Source organism: Pempheris klunzingeri, chromosome 7 (genome assembly GCF_042242105.1).
Source record: "Pempheris klunzingeri isolate RE-2024b chromosome 7, fPemKlu1.hap1, whole genome shotgun sequence".
NCBI classification, from domain to species: domain Eukaryota; kingdom Metazoa; phylum Chordata; class Actinopteri; order Acropomatiformes; family Pempheridae; genus Pempheris; species Pempheris klunzingeri.
Genome location: NC_092018.1, coordinates 17,943,054 through 17,969,066, shown reverse-complemented (window position 1 = coordinate 17,969,066; position 26,013 = coordinate 17,943,054). Strand labels below are relative to the sequence as shown.

The window sequence follows — 26,013 nt, the reverse complement described above, 5'->3', positions numbered from 1 at the left end:
ATAATGTTCTTAATACGAATTATCAATAGCAGAAGGCAACATTTTTGAACCAACACACTGTATTCATGTCTACTAAAATGAGATTAAATCTTATAATAACAAGGAGTCTCTGACACGGCAGCCAGCAGTTAGATATCCAGTATGAGACGAGCCCAATCTGACATGCTTCTCCATAAGAGTCTGCCCACAACAATCCCCACTTAATATGATCTTCCATATTCAAAAAAAACTTGCCAAGTCTTGTAAGCACCCACACACTGTATATGGTTACATGGTGCAAACTCAATCTTGCCTTTGTAAAATTGGCACATCTGCCAAGGCGAGCGCTGGCCGACCAACTTCAGTCATGGTTACATCTGTTGTCCTGGCATCCAATATCTTAGTATCAGTGGCTGGTGACACAGCTAAGATCTTGTCAACAAATTATGGAAAAAAACAAAACAAATCTAAATAAATATGCGATGCAGTTATTATATCAGACATGACTATATATCTAATAATAGATGTATGAATGAAAACAATTGTTATTCACTAAAAATTGTTGGGTCAGTTGGAATTATGTAAATCCTACCAAAGTTGTGTTAGATAATGAATACTGTCATGTTAGCTCCTGTGAAAGTTGAATCAAGGTGAAATTTACATGAACAGAAGTGTAGGTGCGGCCTGACAGATTAGAAGGTCTCTTCAAGCCGGTGTTCATACATTTCATACTCTTTTCACCATCGCAGCTGTGGCTAAATGGTTGTGTGCTTCTCACTGATTGCAACAGAAACCACCTGGAGACGTTGCCCCGCTAACATTCTGTTTCGGCAAGAAAACTTGGCTGCCGGTGCTGTTCCTATTGATTCAGTTTTCTGTGTAGAATAGTAAGACAAATAATGATAAAAAGCTAAGCAGCTGGTAGAATAAAGGATATATCTAATGTGATTAGAACTTTGAATAGTCAGTTCTACAGGGACAAGTGCCTTTATCTAGTTTCAGCCAGATCAACGCAGTAAGACAATAATAAAAATGCTGGATTTAACAGGATACCCTTTATACACTCATTGCTGTGTTTTCCACTGGGGGGGATCAAGCTTGAAGGACGCAGAAGACGACTCATCCTTGAAAGTTTGCAATAAATTCTGACTGTCCATTTTCCCTCGCTAGTAATGTCAGCAAAGCACTTCTCTCTTGTTCTTGAAATAAAGACATGATCATTGCCATTCCAGATGATCAAAATCCCTTTTAAATCCTCCCATGCTGCAATGCCTTTACACTCTCCGAGACAGCCTCTCTGTTTTCCGAAAGGACACGCTTCATCTTTGCTGCATAAACATTCAAGAAGAGACGAGTTTCAATGGGACAAATTAAAGCCACTCTCCTGTGTGGATGGATGAAATACACACCCAGCCAATTCTATTGATTAAAAGAAGCAGAGTTTGGTGTCAGCGGCGCTGTATTTGAGGTAGCGATGTGATTAGGAAGCTGTGCTCAGCAAAATTGGTGCAATGATAATACCCGGTTTGATTACAACAAATGCACGCTCACAGGCGCTGAGCAGGAATCAATCTTGCATTACGTCTACTTTTTGTTCCTTCTAGCCTCTACTCCTCCTCTACATTAAACAATGCTCTATGAGAAGCGTCAACATGCATCAATGCTTTAGGAACCACTGTCAAAGAGAAGGAGTAATTTACTAGAGAAATGTGACATTCATTTGATCAAGCTTGTGTTAAACTGTAAGCATCGATTAAAAATCGATTAAATTCTGCTTTTTGCACGCACTTCTGAGTGTGTCCCCATCTACATTTTCATCTCCACCTGTCTAAGTCTCTCTTCTTTTCGGCCCTGTGTGCCCCCATTTGACCAACAGAGGGAATCACAACGCCTCACCTACATGTCCAAACCAAGGTTTAGGTAGTGTTACACTATAAACATTTGATCTGGTTAGTTTGGGTTTCACATTGCAATCATGCAAGTGCTCTAAAGTACTACACACGACACACCTACATGCTGTCATCATCACCTACGTGAGCTGCATCTCTCTAAATATAATAAGATAATTGAAAAATTTACTAATTTTAGTTTTTTCCCAGACTCTTTATAAATTCATTAGACCAAATGTCTTCTCCCTCCTTTCCATGTGCTACTGCAGCGCACATTGTGTTCTGCTGCATTGTTTTTCCAGTTCTGGTGATAGCCTGCCAGAACTTCCTGTAATTGGTTCAAAAGTCTAAACCATCTAAATGATTGTCACACTAGAAATGAACTGAACCATGGTTCACTTTGATCTTAGCCCAACTCTTGTCATTGGACCAAGGTTTGGCTGTTTTGTCAGGACCGAAGTCAGGGGGAGTTTTCACACCTGTAATTTTGGTTTGGATCAAAAGGAAAAGCCTGAAAGTCCGGACCAAAACAAGGCAGGTGTGAAAGTATTGTATCCTTACATGCATTCAGTGCCTCACCTCTTACTTATTTTAGTCTGTGACTGTTTGCAACTGTTTTTTTTGTTTGCAAAACTTATTTAACACATTAACATGTTTCGTATACATCTTGCCAGCCACTAATCCAGAGGACACATATCTGCTTCACCCAGTTAAGCAAAGTTGGCCAATTACAGGTTGCTGTGATTTACTATTAAGGAGATTAATGATACAGAGAAGACTCTGTCACTCACAAGACAAGGAGAAGGTGAGAAGGAGAAGGTGAACCCATGCAGCTGGGCAGCACAAGATTGATCATCCCAGATCAAGTGTTGGGTTGCATCCATCTGAAGTGCTGCTGGTATTGTGCCCGGCTGGCAATGTCATTTGGTGCTTTGAGCTTTGGACCATGAATTAAGCATATCTACTTGAGTTTGCCCTTTTTTTTTTTTTTTATTACGTTACTTTTACTTTGTTAACTTGACTTTTCTTGGTTAAAAGCCTGTACTAGTGTGTAAAATGTCCAAATGACCACATGACACACTATTCCATTGTGACAGTCACTATTTGTACACAGTTGCAGATGACCTCACCTCAAATAAAATGCATCTTGCACCTTAAATTGAAAAAGTTCAATTTAAGATGCAAAGAATTGTATTGCCCTGAAATGTTGAGGGTTGTATATGGAGAGACTTTCAACACAGTGAATTTGTCTTCCTCCTCTAACACTGACCAACCTAAATATTACATTAGGATAAACAAAAGAAAATAAAAAAAGAATGAAATGACCCCAAGTAGTTGAATTTAAACACTGAACAATTTTGAACTCTGTTTATCTACAGTGCTGCACCGTATGAGCTGCACAGCATGTAAAAGCTTTTTCATTAGTCTGTGTTTGTAATAATAGGTAGGTAGTAAGACTGGCAGTGGTGTCTTCATTGCAGCTAACTGTGCTTTTGAATGACCAATAACCAATAATAGACTGTTAACCACTGGCAATATGGCTAATCCTCTCTCATCCCCAACTCTGGCTGCTTAAAGTAGAGATAGCTAGTTTATTGCATTGGGAGACATTTTTATATAGGAGTTGCACTGTTAAACGCATAAAGGGGAAACAATGTCTCTTACCAAGCCAAAGCTGATATCCACAGAGAAATACACTGAAAGTGCATCCATTCCTCCACTCTGCCTCATGGCTCTGGATTCTTCTCCACAGTACAGGTGACTCTTTCACATACTCATAATAGAGTTAAAACTATAACCATCAACCATCACTATAACCCCCCCCCCCCCCCCCCCCCCCCCCCCCCCCCCACCTGTTCAAAGGACAGTGTTTTTCATGACATGTTCAAATGCTTCGTGTTTGTGTGTCTGGATGACTCATCATTTCACTTAACTCGACATGTTTCCAAGGTCCCTCGGTGGGAGGGGGGGGTTCAGATTTTTGTCAAATTCAAAAAGTCCAAATTGATTGTCTTGACCACCCCTTTGCTGGGCTTCATCATCTCTGGCAACCATGTACTGCACAGATGGATTTTATAAAAGACAGGAAACAAATAGCCGCAACCCAGTTCTGTCATCCAGCTGCAATATTTTCCGAGAACTAGTAACTTTTAACACCAAAGAATACACTTTTTTGGCAGTGTCATTTATCATTCTTACACTCTATTCACATTATTCACATGGACTCCTGGGGGCAAAAGCAGTGTGTCTGTGGCGCTCATGCAAAGTTTCATCATAGCACCTATTGTATATTGAGCCACCATGACCACCATGGTAGTCATTCAGTAAGAGCATACCTCCATTCCCTCAAAAATCAAACTCCATTTATTTACATAAATCTCCAACCAACTGCAATTAGCAAATGTATGGGGGCAAACTGCTGCAAAGACAATAAAACTGGCAGGGGCACTCAACAGGCTCGATACAGCTGTGACTGTGATCAGTCACTTTACTAATGTCTCTCCAGTTGTCTTTGCCTCCCCTGTCTGGGTTTATAGTCCCCCACTGTGGTTTCTCCTTGGTCCTGTGCGTTCCAGCAGAGAGGCATTTTTCCCCATGCGCATGCAGTGCTTTAGTTGCTAAGCTGCCACTATTTACTTAATCTGCCTATGCAAACCTCCACTCTCACAGTGGTGATTTGCTTAATTGTCTCTGCTATGTATATGTTAGTCTACATCCTGTGATTTTACGGCTCTGCCTTTGGAAAAATAAAATTACCAAATTGTAACCCTGTCTGCAGCTGATTGTTTTCTTTTGGGTCCGACTGTGCTTTGAACCAAACAGTAGCAACAATCTTTGGTTAATTCTGTCTAATACAATGTAAATATCCATCTTTGTTCAGTTTAGAGGAACAATAAAATGTGTATTTATTTAATTACTGCAGGATCAATAGTGTTATCCAACATAAAAACTAAGGATGTCATGTTACAACTCAAGCTACAGTACCACATTGGTCAAGGTGCACGCTGATGCATGACAGTGACTGTATGCTGAATTTCACATTGACACCAATTTGTCATTTCCAAATGGGGCTACAAAGTTTTTGCAGACAAGTTTTAGCTCACTCTGCATCATCAGAGGCAGAGGTGATTATAAGGATGCCACAGCCGAACACCACACATATTTATCACTTTAAGGAGATAATTGGGTGTGAAAACCTCGGAGACAGGGGATAACAAATGAACCAACAGAACAGAATTACTTTCAATGCTTGTTTCGTAACCTTTGTGGGCTACAAATAAATTTAACAAGGTGCAAGTGAAGCAATGCATTTTGCACTATCAATGTCTACACACGACATCTGTACATTACATGTTGTCATTATTTACTGTACAGAGGAGCATGGTTTGCTTTATAAAGAATGTACACACACAAATGTCCTGCACTGTAACTTACCTACACAGTGCGGTGGTGGTCGTAAGCAGCACTTAACTTTCTTGTTGAAAGAAAAGGAGAATAACAGCAAAGTAATGTGAATTGTTTTTACTGCTAAATCTTTTTTGTGGTGATGTGTCTGCACAGCACTAGCTTAGGGCTACTGGATCCTGCCACTCTACTGTAGCTAAACTAAAGGGTTAGTATTTTCTTTAATCTTGTGTACAAAGCTTAAAGATGGCACCGGACCGAAGCAAACACCAGGACAATTTCTCATTTCTTCTGATTTGCCACAGGGACTTGTGAGCTTATGAGGGTGTGAAAAAACATGCTTAGGGTTCCTCAAGTGAATGCAATTTGAGACCTGTGATCTTTCCAAACTACTTTGAGTAAAGATAAAAGTCCAGTTCATTGCCAACTACCAATCTAATATTGTTAGATGTCGAAGGATTGCAGGTCTTTCAGTGTTGAGCGGATCAGTGAGATTGTAACACCACCTATTGTATAACTCAAATATTAGATGCAAGCCTAGATTATTGAAGAAACGTTCTCTTTATTTCAATATATAACAAACTGAAGTGAGAAGTGTGCACTTGTAGAAGGACAAACTGTATACATCACAATATTAATTTAAGTATTCTAAAATAGTTATTTATTAAAATAGTTTATTATTGTATTTTTTTTTTTTTAAATCAGAGCTTCTGCTGATAAGGTGATGTTCTCCATGTGAGCCTGTCATTCCAAAGTGGACCCTTGTTAAATGTATTCCACTTTGAAATACCAAGTATATTTCAGACATTTAAATAAAATGATGTATCAATGTAACAACCTGACCCATTAGTGGTGCTATTATGTACATCAAAGCATGGCAAAAAGGGATGAGAAAGACAAAAGATGTTGGTTGGATTCCAGGTATGTCTGAACAGAGTGCTTGCTCTACACAATTTAGGAAATAATCCTTCACCTCCTGTCAGTGGAGATAGCACCAGCAACCTCTTCAGCTCCACACGACATTAGGTGTGATTCAGAAAACATGATTCAGGAGAGTGAATCTTTGCTAAGTGGTTTGATGACTGCATTACGATCACATTAAGAGGTGTTAGATACTGAGACACAATCACTCTCTTCCAACCTTGTGTTTTTTATTTGTCTGCAGAATGTTTACCATAATCCACCAGGCGATAAAAAATGGTCTTGAAACAGTACTTGCCAGAAGATTTGCACGCACGTGTTGTTCTAACAGGGACACTGTGAAATTGAAAAGTAGCTACTGTCTCTCTGGCAATTTCTCTTTGCTATGAGGACATGTTAATGTGCATAATTAACTAATCAGCTTATGCCAGCTGGAACACTTGGCAGCTCAGTCTGACAGCTTCAGCTCCTCTCTTGAAAACATCTTGAAAGATTCTGGTTCGGCCTCCCTCTGTGTAATTTTATCTTCTGTCTGGCCGGGAGAACTTTTGCTTGGACAGTCCCCAAACAGGTCCAGTTCTTGGTGTTTTTGTTTAGATTTTACAGTGTTCTGTGGCACAAAATTTGCACTCAAAATTATTTTGAGTGCTGAAAACTATATTCTGAACTATGTTATTCCAACGATTCAATACATGTTTGATACATATTAAGGTAAAACAAGACAAAACAGATTAGTTTCCGCTTGGAAACACACATTTATGTAATGTTCAACGTGAGCTCTTGGTCCTATGCATCAAGAATTCCAGTTTGGCATTTGGTGTCTGTGAAGACTTTCCCTCTGTTTCCACAGCACACCAGAGCAGTTGTCTTGATTAATAGGAATACTTAATTTGTCATTAAGGCTGATTAATTCCATTACTCTGTAACATTTTAAGTCATTCAGTAATGTCACTGAGAATCACTTATTTGCCATGACAACCAGTATAAAGACGACACTGACTGTGGGAGTTTAAGAAATGCATAGAAGATGATCACTAAATATATATATTTTAAAAAAAGGGGAAAAAAAGGACAGGTCAGGTCCAACAGCTGCATCAGTATAAATGTGAAACAGCACTTGACAGTATATAAATCTTAATGTCTACTTTTCAAAAGCCTGATATTGTATATGCTGCAGAAATGGTCCTTGGCAGTGGACGTCATTGATTTTCTCATTGCGTCTATATAGCATCTCCCCTTTCCTGCCGGCACAGCATGTAATATGAGACCGCAAGTTTTCCCCTACCCACTGCAATCAATTTTGCGTAGCCGATCTCCCTGTCCTGGATGGGACCTGCCTAAGTACCTGTCTCCTCCAACACGTGGCCCCTGCATATCCTCACCCTCGGCAAAAAGCTTTCAGCATAATAAAAAACACATCTGACTCAAGACCCAAGCAATCTAATAACGGTCAGACAAGTCAGTGCGACTACAGAGCGCTAACTGTGTCACCGCCAGGGAGGTGGTATGCACGGAGCGAGTGCAGCAGAAGGGCCAAGAAATCAAAGAAATCACTCTGATCTTCAATTCCCTGAGAAGATGATCCACATCACAATTTCTTCTGTGCTATCAGTTTTACAGCTTGAAGTAAAATGTGGTTTCTCACTCTAAAAGCAAAGAGCATTTATTGGCTTTTATCTTAAAAGAAAGAAAATCCAATATATGAGGCCATACGTGAGGGCATACTGGGCATGATTGCGTCTGATTGATATGTATCTTAAGGCCTGGGTCTCCATCAATCTCACATATTGTTAAGCAGAAAGACTGGGATGTAAGCGTTCACTTAGAGACGTGCCTTGTCCCTTTCAGGAGACATTTTCAGCCATCAGTTACAGTAATGAAAACAAATGGATTGGCTGTTTTCACAGAGATAGAAAGCCTGGGCTGCAGCCAAAGATAACAGGGCTGAACTCGTCCAATAGAGGCAGTGTGGGTGTTGGATTCAAAAAGACTGGCATGGAGAAAAAGAAGAAATGACTACCCATTACTGACTGTTTCTAAGAATAATGCTGTGAGCTAGCTAATAGAGGTAGGATTCTCAAGATATAATTTCCCTCACAACTGACAGAGTACACATCAATGAAGTCTTTCCCTATGAAATATAACTAAATCTATTGGCATGCATTGCCATGTACACACCATCAATTACTATGCCGGGGAGGTAAGAGCTATCCTTCAGCAAAGTGAAACCCAGCTATCTGCAAGAACCTGGCTGTCTGTTGTTCATTCCCGGCTAATATATTGAACAGTTATCTACAGCAGCTACAACAGATAACAGATTTATCTCAGAGAGCATCTTACCTGTAGCCACTGCGACTGGTCACTGTGTCCAGCTGTCCAAGCATTGACCTTGCCCTGCTTGTCCAAACGGGCCTTTCCAGGCTCCCAGGTGAACATGTCCATGTTGAGAGTCCTGAAGATGCTGGAGGCCGTGACTTGGTAGTCCTGGATATGGCCTGATTTCATTCCCAGTGGTTCAGAGCACCCTGGCAAGAACAAAACAAACATTTTTTCTAACCTATGACTGTATAATCCACATGAAAATGCAGCATGAAACAACTGTGCAGGCAGCATTGTGTGGTGGACTTTAATCATTTTATGATTAATTAGTATGTAAAGTTAATGAAATAAGCTCAGCTCACTTACCTGTTAGCTCACAACCAAGAAGCTCCATGCGTAAGGTACAGTGCCTCCTGCAGACTTGGGGGTAAATGCGCACATACTGGGCCTCAATGGGAGGGGTGAAGGAGTTGGCTGATGGAGCGTTGTTATCGACATTTCCTCTGAAAATCTGTTGCAGGGGATGAAATAACAGCAGATGGGGGCGGGGAGGACGGTGAGGTAGATCAGTTTTGCTGTAATGTAGCAGTCTATCTGGTGCTGTCTCTAGTGTCTACTCCACGCTCAACAAATTGCTGTCATTCAAGGTCAATGAGCTAGAATTACAGGGAAAAATAGACAATTTCTCGCACCATTTGAGCCAGTAATTCATAAGAACAGTGGCGTGTTTTAAATTAGCGCGGCAATTATATGGCTATACCTTCTGGAGTGTTTTATCGAAATGACCTGAGATAGTTTGACAGACGCTCTCTGATTTGACTGACTGATGTACTGTATGTGTGAGGCGCAGAGAGCGTGACAGTGAAAGAGAAAGCAAGAGAGAGATAGGATGGTGTGTTTTCATGCGATACAGGAAATAAGAGCTGTCACTGGTGGCAACAGGTCAATGTGAAAAAAATCCCCTACTTATATTAGATCAAGGATCAGGGCGTGTAACTGCTTCAAACACAGTGACAGGTCCTGTTGGACAGGTATTTATCCCAGACTGTTCATATGGTTACAACAAAAATATCATATACAACGTAATACCTTATCCTGTGCATCTTTCTATGCCCAATTTGAGTGACACACTTAACACTCTTATAAAGAAAAACAAACAGACAACAAACGGAACTGAAATCACAAATATTCATCTCTAAGCTCATTGTTCCGTGTATTAAATTTGGGAAGAAGTTTGGAGGTTGGGGTCATTCGGATCGTGGCCAAATGGAGGACAGCCATGGTTTGCTGTCAGGAATGATAGAATGCTGTGTGGCCTATTTGGTGGCTGTTCACCCCCAAATAGTATAAAAATTCAATCTAGAAGTCATAAAAGTGGAGGGGGGTAAGGGGCAGCAAGATGGGCCCGGTGTGTGCTAGCTAATTAAAAAGCCATCTCATCATGTCCTCCACCCTGCCCTTGACTGAGTGCACAGTCTCTAGTCGCTGTGTGTGCACATGTGTGAGTGTCGGCATGTGTGTATCGTTGGATGTGTATAACAGAATGAGAAGCTGAAGGGAAAGAGTGGGGACATGACGATGGGTGTGCATGCCCGTGTCTGTGTGTCTCACCATATCTTCATCTTTGCCCTTGACTTTGTATGTTCTCCAGGTCTTTCCGTCATCACTGTAGGCTACTTTGTAAGACTTGACATACTCTGGGCTTCCGATACGCTTAGCACCCTGGGTAATTAGGCCTGTGACCCTCATTCTCCTCTGAAGGTTTATCTGTGGAATCAAAAAATGGCAAAAACAAGAAATTATAGTTTCATTTCCATACCATTTGAATGTGTGCATTTGTGTCTCTGCATGTGCATGAGCAGCGTATCCGCGAAAAGCCATCGTCAATTTGCTCTCTTGTATCTCTTCTGTCTGGGCCATCCATCTTATTCAGAAAGTCTGTGATCAAATGGAACATTTAATCAATCCTCACGCTCGAGATCCAGTCTGTCAACCCTCTGCAGACTGTCAATATGGTGCCAATGTAAAGCTGCTTGGAGAGCCAAGGGGAAAAGAGAAAGCTAAGAAAGAAGGGAGTGATGAACGTTTCCATAGATCCAGTGCAATGCGCACAAAGCAGGAACATTATTATCTAAGCATGATGGACGTCCTACACACCAGTTTAAGGTTTATTTTGGCATTTAGCGTCATTTGGCATTTACAGTGCACTCATTGATTGAGTGCATTTCAGCAACATTGTATTTATTCAAAATATTTCCTCTCACAAATAAGCAACAGAATGTTTGGCAGGGTTTTCACCATTATGTTTTTGTGTTTACATGCCAGCATAGTACATAGTTTACAATCATAATGCAGATGCATTTTTAAAAAGGTGCACAGGTTCACACATTTTATTCCCTGTTGAAAGTTTTTTTGGCCAGGGAGTTTTTCCTCATTCAAATTGAGGGTCTAGGGATAGAGGGTGTCATACGCTGTGCAGTTTGTACATTTGGCTTGACTTGACACATAGACAGATTTAATATAGCATTTTGCTTTTGTTTCTTTCTTTATGCATTCAAATGAAGTGCTATTGAAACCGAAACCAAGGATGAAGACGCTTATCACTAATGGCCTCTACATCATGACGTTCTATAAACTGGCTGGTGCTTCTCATCTCTGCCCATGCTCCCATGTCCTTAAATAGCCTGCCTACAATTACAGCAAGCCTCTGACACCTACAGTATGAGTGATCTCTGAGCTACGAGTGATATTTCACATGCCACATCCATCTTTCTCTACAGTCTGTGGCTGTGTTCAGACTCACATTCTAACGTACTATTCATACACAGTATGACATCAGACAGAGTATGTATTCTCTATTAGCTGTGTTGTGTGTGGATTTTGTGGATGCAAGAAATGCCCAGATGTATACTATGTCAGCATGAATTTCTGAGTGTGCCCTGATTGGCTCTGACAATATCTGAATCTCCATACATGCATAAATCATCCACTGGAATGAATTATTTTCTCTGATTTAGAAACATTTCTACATCAATCAGCCCCTGTAGGTTATATTGCCTTTAAAATTATGTCAAACAGCGCAAGCTTTCCAGGTGATTTCTTTATTGAGTTTTGTATTGATGAGTGTTTTCTTTAACATTTTAAAGAATTAGAGAGGCTATTTTCAGTCAACGTTTCCGTTAAGATAATGGGACATTCAAACAGCAAAACTAAAACCTGAAGATTCTATTGGTGTGTCTGGAGATTTGGAAAATAAATTAAGTTATGCTGATGTGCCTCGCATGTAAATGCGCACATCACCGCTCTTAATGAGGAGATGCACTTGATGTTTCTGCAGGTAATTATCATTTTCCTCGGACCAGTGATGTCATCATTGATACAGTCATGTGATGCAAAGAAGACTTGAGCATAGTTGTGTGTGAACAGTGTGAACAGTCTTCTGTTAATAGCATACTTAGTCATTCATTTAGTAGTATGCAGTCCACACTGATTAAATCTGTAGTTTGTGATTTCAAACACCCATCGCTTATAACTGCCATTGTTGGTTGACTACAAAAGTGCCTCAATCGCCCTGTAATTCTGGTGAACTCTGGTGAAGTTATTTTGTTATTTTTCTTAACGGCTGACAACAGCTCAATTTCACTGCAGCAGTGTGAAGAAGCCTGTGTTGACTAAGAAGTGATGCTTTGTTGGGTTAGTCACACACTGTACACATAGGCAGACACTTGCACATACACACTGCCTAATTTTTATAGTGAATATTAATATTGATAAAAAATAAGTGGGGCAGGATAACACGAGGCTGTTTCCGTATCATAATACTGTAACACACTTGTGATAGCCTGTGACAAATAAGATAAAGTAAATAAACTGTGATGGCAATTATTCATTAATCTTTTGGCACTCCATTCACACCAAGCTGCTTCATTTTCAGGAAAAAAAGACACTTGGCTCATCTAGCTCACTCTCTGACAGAATATAAAAGCACAGCTGTGTAGCTTTCCATAGCTGCAGAACAGAAGAGCAGTAGTCATACAGTATTAAGTGACTTTTAAGCAAAGGAGCATTAACCTGGAGTGGCCAAACCTAAAAAATAAAGGCAGGCTAAAAAAGAATTTGAATTACTCCTATGAATTGGACAAATATGGTTGAAGGTTGCACTTATTTCTCATCATTTCGTTTCAACACTCTCAACAAAATCCATAACTTAATGTGATATTGCAAACAAACAGGACCAAATTTCGGCTTATATTTGTGAAGCTGAAGTCAGTTTCTATTGAAGAACATGAACCATTTTAAAGCTGATCCATGAGAAATGGAAACCTAACTTCACTGACAATGTGACCACATTCAGGATGGTATTCTGGGGGCTTGAGCTCATTTTCCGGTGCAGTACTGTTAGCATTACTATGAAATAAGGCAATTTACAAGTAAAATATTTGAGAGTTTCAGCTCAGACATTAAGTCTGAACCCAGTAAGTTATACTCTTCTGTTAATGAAAAAACTCTAAGCTGTGTCTCCTCAGGACATTACAGATTAGAGTATTTGCTCTTATGGACTCAACACTACAAACTGTTTATGTCCATTAATCTTGTCTGAACTGTCAGAACTAATGAAGTAATGTACAATAACTCTATTGCAGGGTTGATTTACATTATAATTTTCATTTGTAGAGACAAGACTGAATTACATATATGTTTCTACATACTTAAACCAATGTATCAAGTTAATTATACATAAGAACCCCTCTTAGAGCCTCAGAGCTGTAGTGACCCACTCTTCCTCATTTCTTCTCTTCTCAGTTTTCTCTATAGAGATAGATACTTCTCACACTAATTAGAAGCCCTGTCACTAAAAGGCCACTGCTGAGGTAATTGGGGTGATCCTTCAGATTTTTAATGACCACTCAGAAACATACGTCTGTCACCTCAGAGCTAATAGTGATGCATTTATTTGTTTTACTGAGGCATTATTGGAAACATGCTCGATGAGCAGACCTATGTTTACAGACTTATATATGCCAGTTAGAAGGAAAATCTCTGTGTGAGAGACAGTTAACCCAAAATGCTTAATTTGGCAGACAAATCTAGTGCACAACAAAGCCAGTCCATAAAATAGTAGTATGACCCCAAAAAGCAGTATTGCTCTCGATGTACCACTTTCCTGTAAGTCTACTAATTAAGTAAGTAACTATTGCACAAAACTGACATAGCTCTTGAATGCGTTGTGCAACTGAACCCAAATATAGATGACATAAACATGAAATGAACTCCAACCAAAATTTGATGGCATTTCACTTTGAGTGGTCATAATACTGAATTATTCAAGAAACCTTAATCATACAAAGACAGAAAATTACCATGATTGAAAATCAGCATGATTGTTTGCCACTATGTATATTTGATACACATCTTTATCAAAAAAAGTATGTGTCCTTAACAGATATATGAGCTCTTTAAGTTTGCTTTTCAGACTGTAAAAGAGAGCTAGAAGGAACACTGTAGAAGACCATGTTCAGAATGAACTCTTACTCTTTGACCATTTCACCCTCTTTTTTTTTCCTGAGACACACAGTATCTTGTGTATGAAGTGCTCTGGGTAAAATGCATGAGCCTCCGAGGGAGAGAACTTCTACATTAAATCATTTCTGTTCTCCAACTTTATTTTGAAAGCCCAAAGAAAATACCACTTGTTTGCACGGTGTGGTTTTCTCTCTGAAAAACATTCACCACTGTGAGAAAATGTTAAGAATGTAACCACTGGCAACTGGGTATGTCCTGTAGCTGAAATTCTCACGCTACTTTCAGGAAACAATTTTGAAGCATCCCTGATCATTTTTAAGAAATAATCAATTACTTAAGGTCCTACTGACAAACTTTTGCTAGTGGGCGTTTGGTATTACAGGTATGCTTGTGTTATAAACAGCAAAAAGTGACATTTATTATGCTTAAAACAAGGCAGGTCTTCAGTTACAATGATCAAAAAAACAGGCTGTGTTTCAATGTGCAGAGAATTCTGCTTTTGTCATTATTCTTTGCATTTTTTACAACAGCCATAAGAGTAAGTACCATAAGAAATCCATGGAGCTGACGCTATTGGATTAATAAATTACCAATTGACCATCAGAAAAGGAATGGTCAAATTATTAACTGATCACTAATTTCAGTAATATTTCAAGCTGAAATACCAAAAATTCTGTTGTGCCAGATATGAAGATTCATTGTTTTGCTTTATCACACACAATGTGATGGTTAACTGAATATTTTTGGGTTTTGGGATTGTTGATATGATAGAACAAGAAATTTGAATAGGTCACCTTGGGCTCTGGAGAAGCTGGCTTGAGAACAGTTAATTGATTAATGCAGAGAAAGATCAATAGCATAATCAATCAAGAAATAAATCATTTACTGCAGCCCAAAGCGTGACTAAAACATTAATTCTTCAAAAGCCTATTGTTTTGTAGTGCTGCTATAAGGGACTGGTTCTCTAACTTATAGCATATTATATCAGAACCTAAAAGCCCTCTGCAAAGCAATGAAGAACAGCACGATGATAACTTTTTTATACTTTCCACTGAATGCTCTCCAGAGCTCATTAAGCCTTATTTAAAGAGGCAAAAACACATTTATTTACAGCTACAGCCTTCGGGTAAAAATGGAACTGACACAGTGGCTAGCTTCCAGTCCTTATTATTGCCAAGACCAGTAACTATTACCAACTATAATCATACTAACAAGCAAGACCACACACACACACACACACACTCAAACACATACAAAGGTCAGGAGCATATAAAGTGAAAAAAATATCCTCTGTTGATTACACACTGAGATGAAAACCGTTGAGGGAATTGCAGCAGTATTGTAGCAATTACACTGCCCTGTGTCCTTGAAACTACCAAAGAGCATACACACCTTTAAGCAGCTTTATCTCTCTCATTGTGTCACGTGTGCAGATGTTAGGTACACGCCCAAATTACATTTTTGCTTTTTGGTTGATTTGTAGAATATTTATACGATTTATGTTTGGTGTGTATGATAATCAGACACGCAAGCTACTTAAACCTTATGGTCTGTATATTGTACCCGACCAAAAGTCAGAGAAAGTTTAAGATACAAGTGACTCTTTGAACTAGTGACCACTCAACCAATAATCTTCCAGGAGGGCAGTGTCCTCGCAGTAATAGCTCTCAGTGCTGAAGGTATTGCATGAAGTCAAGGTTAAAGGACCCTGACTACGGTTTCTGTTTCCAAAGTGTTCAGTTACTAATGATTGCAGTTGCTGCTGTCAATATATAATTAATAGTGATGGAAAAGTTTTTGTCAGGGTCACATCTCTCCACATAGACTATGGAGTTGAATGTTTTATTAACTAAGGTTGCTCTGGGATGAAAGGGGAAAAGCTCCCCAGACAGACACAAGATTAGAGTCTAAGCAGTTTATATATATATATATATATATATATACATATCAGCACATGCCAGCAAATGTGAACATAATGATGGAGATCTGCATCTGCCCATTAAGTTTTGAGCGTCAAGCTGTAGTGTATTTTTCTATTATATTTTGTTCACAGTTTACTGACTGTGGTTGTGTACTTGATAACACTGTCAGCATTTCTGTCATCACTTAAGTAACTCAAGAGTGAGAAAAAAGTAAGAAAGCTGAGGAAAACAACGCACTTATAAAAAGAAGGGAAAAGCTCACCAGACAGACACAGAATTAGATTCTAAGCAGGTTTTATATATACATGTCAGCACGTGCCAGGAAGTGTGAACACACTGATGGAGCTGGTGCTTTTGCACATTATGTTGGTGACTGTTTAGCTTCCATTAAAATATGTGTAGACCCTCTTGGCTTTCACACGTGATTTGGATTGTTTCATTCCTCCAACGCAGCCGACTGGAGCTATATTTTGCTGATATTGGTCAGACCGGCAGCATATTTCCCATGAGTGCTCAAATGCAATTTTATGTGCGAGCTAGTCGTAGCAAGGCTGTGGAAAACTGATATTGTGAATTGTGTGTGTGTGTGTGTGTGTGAACAATCACACACACACACACACAATTGACAAACACACGAACCGACATAAACAAAAACAAACAACATATACAGTGAATGCATGATTTGTCTGCACTTGTATGATGTATTATTCAAAGTATGTTGCTCTATGTTTGATTCATTTGCTGAGGCTTTAGGGGAAAAAAACCTGACATACAGCCTGCACCAGAGAAAACCTTACAAATAGCCAGACGAATGTGATCCCTAGCCTGATAGGGTTGTCATCTGTCAGTATAACCTGTTTCACATGACAGACCAGAGAGCTCAGTCACACCACATCACTCTCCACTACAAAAGCACACTGCAGACTCCTTAGCATAATCCCAAAACACTGACATGACGGTACACCTCTGTACTCACGTCCCAATTATCCAGGCCCTCTGTAGAAACACACAATGCCTACAGCATCCTGCGCAACATCCCACGTGGCATCATTAAAGTCAAACAAACCGCCTGAATGTTTTATGTCCCCTTCTCCTCAGCCTCTCCATGTGCCAGGCTCCTTTTTTCTCACTCACGTCTGCTGTTTCTTTGACTCTCTCTCTCTCCTTTACAAATCCATTTTTGCCCCGTCTTACTCTTCTCTTGTTGTGAGGTACAGCTTCACTTTCTCCATCATGCTGTCATGCTGTGGTATGTTTTTCTATTATATTTTGTTCACGGTTCACTGACATTGTGTTGTGTATCTGATAACAGCCCACTGTCAGCACTTCTGTCATCAAGAAAGTGACTCGAGTGAGAAAAAAAAAAGAAGAGAAAGCTGAAAAAAAAACCATTATTCATATATTATTAATTAACTGGTAAAATAATAATAAAGAAATAATAACTTTACTTAACTATCTATCAGGATGCAACCTGTGGGATGAACCAAGCGTTCAGACTGGAGTTGGGGGATATTTATTTATCATAGTTATACATCATCTTGTTTTATGTGCCACAGCTGTTTCAGCACCAGTTTGTGATGTATGAGTATTTGGTCAACATAAATCTGGAGCCAGATCAGAGGGAGCTGCAGCAACTACAGCATTGTCACTTTAATCATAATGACATCAACAACATATATGCTCAAAGGGTTAAAATGTATAATTCTGCATGTTGGGATTGACTTTTTTGCATTAAAACAGGCCCAAAAAATTGAAAGAAAAGCCAGGCTTGGTGAGGAGTTCTTGGGAGTTGTTTGTTTGGTCCGAGATGTGATGTGCAGAAGTAATTCAGGACCACCAGGTAATCTATCACATCGATCTGCCTATGTAGCTCTTTGACAATAAGCACCAAACTAATCACACAGCATGAAGGTTGACTTTAACAAAGCCTAAGTAAGAGGAGGCTTGCGTGTATCAATGCCTTGCTGCTGTAAACATCCAATTACTTTTCATTTCACAATTCATTCAGAGCTGTTTGAGATGAAGGCCCCTGGGTGGTTGTAGCAACTATTACAAAAGGACGAAAAGAGGCACTCAATTGTTAAGTTGAATTCAATCTTTTGTTTTGGATAACAGGAAAATTACGATGAATATTGCTATTAAGCTTTACATAAGACTTGACAAAGCCTCAGTGCATTTAATAGTTCCAATACTGAGCAGTGCACATTTGTTGCAAGGGAACCTCTATTGCCAGACTCAATTTATGACGATAAAATAAAGCAAGTGCCAATTCAGTTCCGTTTATGAGTACGTTACAACGTAATGTCAAAACAAGACACGGCACAGTTGAGTAACTGTTAGCAAAGTGCGACAACAGCCACTAGGCTGAAAACATTTATGCCCTTTCACATTGTTCCTCACACTTGATTACACCTGCATCTGTTCTACCCCCAGCTAACCCGTTTTATTGTTCTTTATTACCGGCAAGTGAGCCATCAATTTTACAGTATCAGTAATTAAGGCTACAGTTAAAACAGTTGCACTTTCACATTCAACAATTTATACTAACCATCAGCTACTAAGTGATGTGGAAGGAGACTAATAAGTATAAATGAAATAGAGCAAATTAAAGACACAACAAACAGGAGAATAAATTGTCTTTAAGACTGCGTCTGGACTCATTTGTGTACGGCCTTGGCCTGGCTTTCCATGTCCCCTGTCCTGTGACTGCGATTTACCTGGATCCACGGCCATCTGTCGTTTTCGGCAGCAGTCCAGGCATTGACCAGGCCCTTCTTGTTGAGGCGTGCAAAGTACGGGTACCACTTCTGTAAGCCAAAGAGAGCGCGGTGGGTGGACGAGGCTGTTATCTGTTGGTTGGATATTATACCACCCTCCATGCCCAGTGGTCCAGAGCATTCTGAGTGAAGAGAGGGAGAGAGAGACAGATGAGGTTTCATGTAAATTCAGCACTCAAAAATATGTGAAACTCAAATCTATGTGAAAAACGTCAAAAACATGACTTTCTTCTCCATATCTTTTTTCATTTTTCTCCCTAATTTCCCCACATCATAGTCGATATCCTTGCTCGTCTTAGTCTTAGAGACATAAACCTCTCATATTGTACAGTATCAGACATATCAAGATTCCTCATAGTTCCATTACGGTAAAATCCTTTTGAGTCACACAGAGAAGACTCCTCTGCCTTCATGCTGTCCACACTGAAGGGACTAACAGGTTGCTCCTTCATCTCTTCCATCAGTAACAGAGCCCTCAGGCTTCTACCCAAGGAGCTGCAACCACTTCTGGACAGCATCATCCCCAAAGTCAACAAGCTTTGTAACAGCTTTAAACATGCTACAGGCTGCAGTATGAAAAGGGGGAGGCATGACAGCAATATCTTCAGACAAAAGCACCGTCCTTTCTTCTTTAAGCAGCTTGTTTCCTCTCTTAATCCTAATTGGTATGTCCAGGCACATCAGAGCATTTTAATAGACATACCTGTGGTGAAAGGGATTCTGGCAATGTTTATCCAATAGAGAATTTATTGTACTGCAAAACAAGTACTTCTTTGTCTTTTCATTTTTTATAAAGGACTATTGGGAAATCAAATAACAATAGAAAACACATGAGGAATGAAACACAATGAACAAACAGATGGAAAGGGGGCATGTACCCATATGGCATGTTAGATAAATATACAACAGTATACAATTTAATTGCATAAAATTGAAAGTTTAAAAATGCTGCTACCTCTTAGTATTTGCTATATGTATATGTGTGCATGTATGTATGTGTGTATGTAAACTGACCTCAGAAGGGTGGGAATTGGGAAGGGAGCTTTGAATGTAACCCTTTTACACAAAACACATCTGCTTTTCTCTGAAAGCACATCTGATTTTGTGAGATTCTACCAGCTCAGGATGATTTCAATTACATGGGATATGCATGCAAATTGTATAGTTTGCCTTTAATTACAAGATAATTGAGTCTGTGGAAAAGGCATCCTAATCAAGGACTGCCAAGAAAACAACCCAAACAGTTCAAGTGGGGATATTGTTGCTCCAAACAGCTGCGGTGTCTTGCCATCAAAAGAGAATGCTTCAGCCTAAAGTTGTTAGTAAGCCGCAATATGCAACTTATTCACTTAAGAATAGCTTAGAAATGCTATTTTCATTTGGAATTCTGCTTAACAGTACAGATACAAAGTCCCCTGCATCATTGCATTGCTTCTAGCCCACAGTGTCCCATCACAGCTGTACTGAAGATGTGCTGCGTTTGTTGTGACGGATGCTCAAGTTTAATTACTCTTTAAGTCAAGCAAATAGTTGACATTAATGCAAGGATTTATGGGTGAGCATTTTTTGTCTTAAAATACCTCCTAATTGAACATGATTTGCAATTACACCGAGGTTGCATAATTCTGCAGCTACCATCTTCTCAGCTAGTAACTTTTTCACTGTATAAGGAGAGGTGGCTTGACAGCATTTCATTAATTCATGGTCTGACCCAAAAACGCACAAACATCCTTGCAAAATATGGTAAAGACATGTCCTACTGAGGAGCAGCTAACATTGGCTGAATAGTATACTAAGTCTAAAAAACATGACTTGAAGTTTACTTTTTGACATCATGTGTAATGACAAGGCAGTGTGTGCTACAGAGAAAATAACTGAAATTGCTACTTGAGACATTTAATTCTCTATCAGAGTTCAAAGAAAAAAGGTTTTTAATATTTAGAGGGTTTTTTTTTACATTATTCAGGCAAGTCAATTAAGTCTAAAAGCAGTGCTGACATTTGGTTTCACAAGAGGTTTCTCAGACCCTGGGCGAATGGGGGAAGTCCTATGTTTGGTCATCCACCACATCCTCGCCTCTATGCGGACTTTGTTGCTCTTTATACTACGTTACTTGGCTCAGTATAATTAGCAGAATAGCTGCCGTCTGGTTATACACACCCAGGTGCACACAGACGCTCTGTTAAATGTATTCCCCACTGGCTTTCTTGTTGCGTACCAGCAGTAAACAAAGAAACATGGCAAATGTAGTAGTGAGTGCAAATTTATTTTCTGAGTAGAACAATGGTTTAGTATTACAGAAGAGAAAAGATTATTACCGACGCTGAGTGTAATATGGATACAAGATTGCATCCAGTTTACGATGGAAATGATGTGGGAGAGATTCCTTCTACTCTGTTCCTGGTGTTTATTTCTAATGACAACAGGGATTAAAGTGATTTGAGTAATAAAACAGAGGACGTAGAAAACGCGCCGTTCTTCCTCTGTGAACAGTGGTGGATCTGATTAAAATTTACACAACTCATTTGATTTCTCCTGTTAGCGTATGTCTGGTCACAGCTGATTAAATAGCTGTGTTTAAGAGCTTAAAACCCACAAGTGCTGGGAAAGCTGAGGGAACTTGGAAGTGTCCCAAAAGAATAAGGACATATCAGAAGCACCAGAGTTCAGCCAGAGGCACTGCTTGCTCATATGGACTGAACCGTAATGCAAGTGTCCGTGTAAGCTAGCCTTCGGGGGAAGCCTGGAGCAATGGTCACCAGAAGGCTATGATGCCGTCTTCATCGTTTAAGCAAACACCTGAGCAGCACTGACACACACACACACACACACACACAGACAGACAAGGCACCCACACATACCAGCACACAATAAAAATGGCAGCACTAAGAGTTGTGAGAAGACTTTTACCACAGAAGAAAAGCCAAGAGTCAGAGAAGAATGGAACAATGAAAACAACCCTTGCACGACTTATCCAGCTGCTAAAACAGTGGGGATCTAGGCAACAGGGAGCTGGGGAGACAGTGAGTAATGTCTAAGGACGGTCCAGGGGGATCGTCTGAAGGCTGGCAGAGAGCAAAGAGTACATCTGTGTGTGTGTGTGTGTGCTGCTAGAGATGTGTTTATATATTTGACTATGGTAAATTGCTCTTGCTTCACTAGTTCTTCCTTGTGTGTGACTCATAGCTTCCAGACTGATGAGAGGGTGGTGTAGGTGGATGCCTAGTGGTGGTAGCCTTCTGCTGAAGCTGAGAGAAGCTTCTGATTTTTCAGTATCTGACAGATGCACTTCACCCGATAGTTTACAAGTTTTGAAATTCAATTTTCAGATGGTTATCCACTTCGGACATACACTCTTTGGGGCGGGGAGCGATTGACTACACAATTGATGTCTCCCATTATATCATTTTTAGCCATAACTATGAAAATAAAGAAGCAATACATATTTCAAATCCTAAGGGTATGTTTGCAATCAATTCCACTCAAATGTGAAGTAATGGAACATGTCTTCGGGTGCTGCAGTAAGTTGAACAAGTTCCTTTCTGAAATGGCACAGTGCATTGAACTTTCTTCTCTTTTTCTAACCGTACGGAACAACAAGACTAATTACCTACAGCCATGCCAACAGCTCTAAAACTGTGTTCACACCAAAATCGAATCATATGCACAAGTTTGACTGCAGGGATCGTTTGTGTTTACTTGTGTTAATCGTGCAAACACACACACCTAAACACAAAAATATCTAATGTTAAGCCAGACAAGTACGCTAAGAAACCATCACATCTGTATAACGTTTTGTGCCAATCCATCTTATAGACATTGAGTTATTTCACAACATATGTGAAAACTTGGACCTGCAGGTGGCGCTGGATAAAAAGTCATCACAGTCGTTAGGATTCATCCTCTGGTGGCTGTCAGTGCCAACATTTCATAGCGATGCTTCAGTCTGGACTTAAGTGATTCTGCTTGCATGGATGAAAACAGGTTTCAAACTGACCCTTAGATGGCAAAATGATGAATATGAAGAATCAGAATAACAGAATTATCGTAAAATTGCAGTTTAAGGGGTCTTAATTGAGTTGAGGGTGATTAAATATAAAGAATGTAGAGGATGAAAATGAACACTAAGTGCAATACAACATTCTTCATGAATCCTGACTTTCAATTTGTTAGGGCCCCCGTGGATTTACATATGCTATTCTGGCACAAGCACCGAATGGCATGTCACCCTGACTGAACCCCTGAAATTGAAATGGAATCTATTTTTCCTCATTACGACCAGACGTTAGGTGGCCGAGGTGCAATGTTGCATCAACACAGTATCATATTTGGCTTGATGTTGCACCTCTTGGGCAGCTCTCTTGTAAGGTATTCTATGTGGATGTTGTGGCAAGACACTGTTGCAAAGTCGCGGTCCGTCTCACCTTGCGGCTATGATGGGCCACTCTTAACGAGCTGCCTGCCACTCGTCCGTCAGAGCAGCAGAGCAAGCCAGCCCCCGGGCCTTGGCCTGCTGGCCCCTTAGCATACATCAGCCCTCCGACAGCAAACATCACTAACACCACCACTACCGTGATGTGACAGCTGAATCCATCTCCCACAAGCCCTACCTACAGCCTAAACAAATTAGAGTCCCACTGAAATTAATGCCATCGCACCAATACTAATGAGCATGCTGTGGGAAGAGGGGATGAGGAAAAGAATAATAAACACACAAAACACAAATCAGCCATATAGTAGATGTTCCACAGGTGACAAATGAGACTGAATGAAATGCAGCTGCATGTGTTATATGTGGGTGTAACTATACTACAACTAAAGAGAGAGGGAAAAAACACACACATCTTTTCAGATGGAGGGTTTTTGAGGCCATACTCTGGTGGTTGATATTAATGTTGGGTACACAGCCCACAACATAAATAAAAACATATTCAGCAATTTAACAAGATGTTTAAGTAACATTTCAAATTTATTAATGTGATAAAAAAAAAACATTCTTCAAAATCCCCACATCAAAATCATCTGTTTGTTATGGAGTTATGCATGCTACAGCTAAGGCTGGTGACCAATGGTTGCTGGTTGTCATAGTAATGCAATGCACTTTCTGGCATGAGTAGTCATAGATAAATATTCAACCAAATGTCAGAACAAGTAATGGAGACATTGGCCGTTGTGTATAGAGCTTCAAGAAACGCACACAACTCAGCCCTCAACATGGTCAAACACAAAGACAAATGAAAGAGACTAGACAATTAAAGTATTTACTCTGAATTATCAGCACCATGGAAACGTAGGCTTATTTGCAGTAAACAGCCACAGCAGGTTAGTGCTGGTTATTTGATACAGGGCCACCAGGTTTTATGCAATGTTACAGGGTGGAAGTAAGTTTATGATAAACATACTGTACTTGAATTGATTTAGCTTCTGTTCAAGGCAGATGGTTCTACAATCATTTTAGCTTTAAGAAGCTTCTGGAAAAGCAAACAGTCACCTTCCCTCAGTATTGGATCTTTAACCGACCATTTAACCCATATTAGTGTCTTAGTGTGAATGTCTCTGGACAATTACAGCACTAACAATCCCAAATTAGTTTCAGCAGAGAGGACGAGGCATCTTGTACCGAGTGCTATCTCTCTGCATTTTATTCCTGCTTGTACATTTTACTGAGACTCTGGCAAGTGATAGATATGATTCTTCTTCTGACTTCTCTCTTTCCATTGCATCATGGGAATCAATATTGAAGCCACTGCGATTATTTCAGTAAAATACCGAATACTGACATTTTCGCAATTGCCAAAAGCTCATTGGTGCCTTCGCATAATATTCTCATGCTGATTTCTGGTAGAGCCAAGAAATGTACAACTGCTTAATCAGCCAATGTCCCATGCGTGTGCAGCAGTTGCCCACACACACAACGTGGGTTGAAAGAATAAGCCAGAGTAGATGGCGAGTCCTTGCATACAGAAAAAAGTACATTTCACACATTCCACATTTCTGTTTATGCTATATTCATTGAGGTCCCCGTCGACTGCACTCCTAACGATAAGGCTGTAACATTCTCAACAAATGATGCTTTTAATTAGCAGTGAGAAAATCTGGATGTTGATTTTGGGCACTTTAAGATCAGTTGTCCTCTAGGCCTCTGGACGAGCTTTGTCAGAATTGTGAAAATAAATCAAATGATGTCACGGTGATGGTATCAGGGTTATCTCTCCTTGGGTTTTAAGTCTACACATTCTTAGCTGAAAGTCTGTGTTATCAAGATTAAGGAAGGAAGATTAAATTTGCAAGATGTGGGCATTCACCGGGCAGGGAGGACATAATGAAAGACGCTAACCACTTCCATTATGGGAAATATTTTTGGAATTTTAACCACATGAGGGACTTAAAAAATGAGGATATTTCAGCCTTAGATGCTTAAATTTTTACCAGCTGTCATTGAAAAGTCTCCCAGCATTGTGGGACTGCATTTCTAAGCATTGAACCTCAAGATCTATGTTTTCTGTAAATTGACACGGAGATCAGTGAGGGATTAGTTAGGTTTACTATCACATAAACGTCAAAATACCTTGCTAGTTATCGACATTACTTAAAAACCACTTAAAGGTCTCATACTCTGCTCATTTTCAAGTTCATACTCGGATTGGCAGGTCTGGTTTACAAGTTTTAATGTTCAAAAACACATTTTTCACATTTTTCGCGTCTATCTGCAGGCTCCGTTTTAGAAGAATAAAACAATCTGCGTGCTTTGCTTGCGCCCTTGTCATGGGGTGGGAGCTGAGGGAGGTGAGGTAAAAACATTGCCGGACAGCAAGCTGGATTCAGAAGGTTTTTAGCGGGTGGGAAGTGTCAGTGTGCTGACTGGCTGGGGGAGGTCACATGATCACCAGATCCCATTATGATGATCATAAAGTGAGCATAATCTAAATAACGTGTTTTCACACACAAGAGAGGAAAGTCCAGGGACACATTTATTTTGTAAAGACATGTTTGTCCTTGTAATGATTTCTTTACAAATTATGTAACAGATGACCTTCCCGTTCATATTCCTTGTAATCCAATCTTAATTCAGGCTGATTTTCTTGACACAAGGCAGCCTTGTCAGAGAAACTACAGTTCAGTCTATAAGTATTAGGACGGTATGTTTCGCTGTACTCCAGTTCCAGTACACTGGAAAAAAAAACAAAAAAAAAAACAAGGTTATAGTGCTGACTCTTAGCTTAAGGCATGTTTGGGGTTGTTTACATCTATATGGGGTTAACAGTGTGGGGCTTATTG

General features: G+C 39.8%; 1 protein-coding gene across 1 annotated transcript in view; it reads right to left on the bottom strand.

The window, feature by feature from the left end:
- Window positions 1-26,013, bottom strand: part of edil3a (EGF-like repeats and discoidin I-like domains 3a) — a 103,465-nt gene that overhangs the window by 21,490 nt on the left and 55,962 nt on the right. Inside the window, exons 5-8 of the mRNA XM_070833440.1 lie at window positions 18,676-18,857; window positions 10,125-10,280; window positions 8,880-9,024; window positions 8,535-8,719 (exon numbers count right to left, since the gene is read on the bottom strand). Coding sequence (XP_070689541.1) covers window positions 8,535-8,719; window positions 8,880-9,024; window positions 10,125-10,280; window positions 18,676-18,857 — 668 coding nt within the window. The remainder of the gene's footprint in view (window positions 1-8,534; window positions 8,720-8,879; window positions 9,025-10,124; window positions 10,281-18,675; window positions 18,858-26,013) is intronic.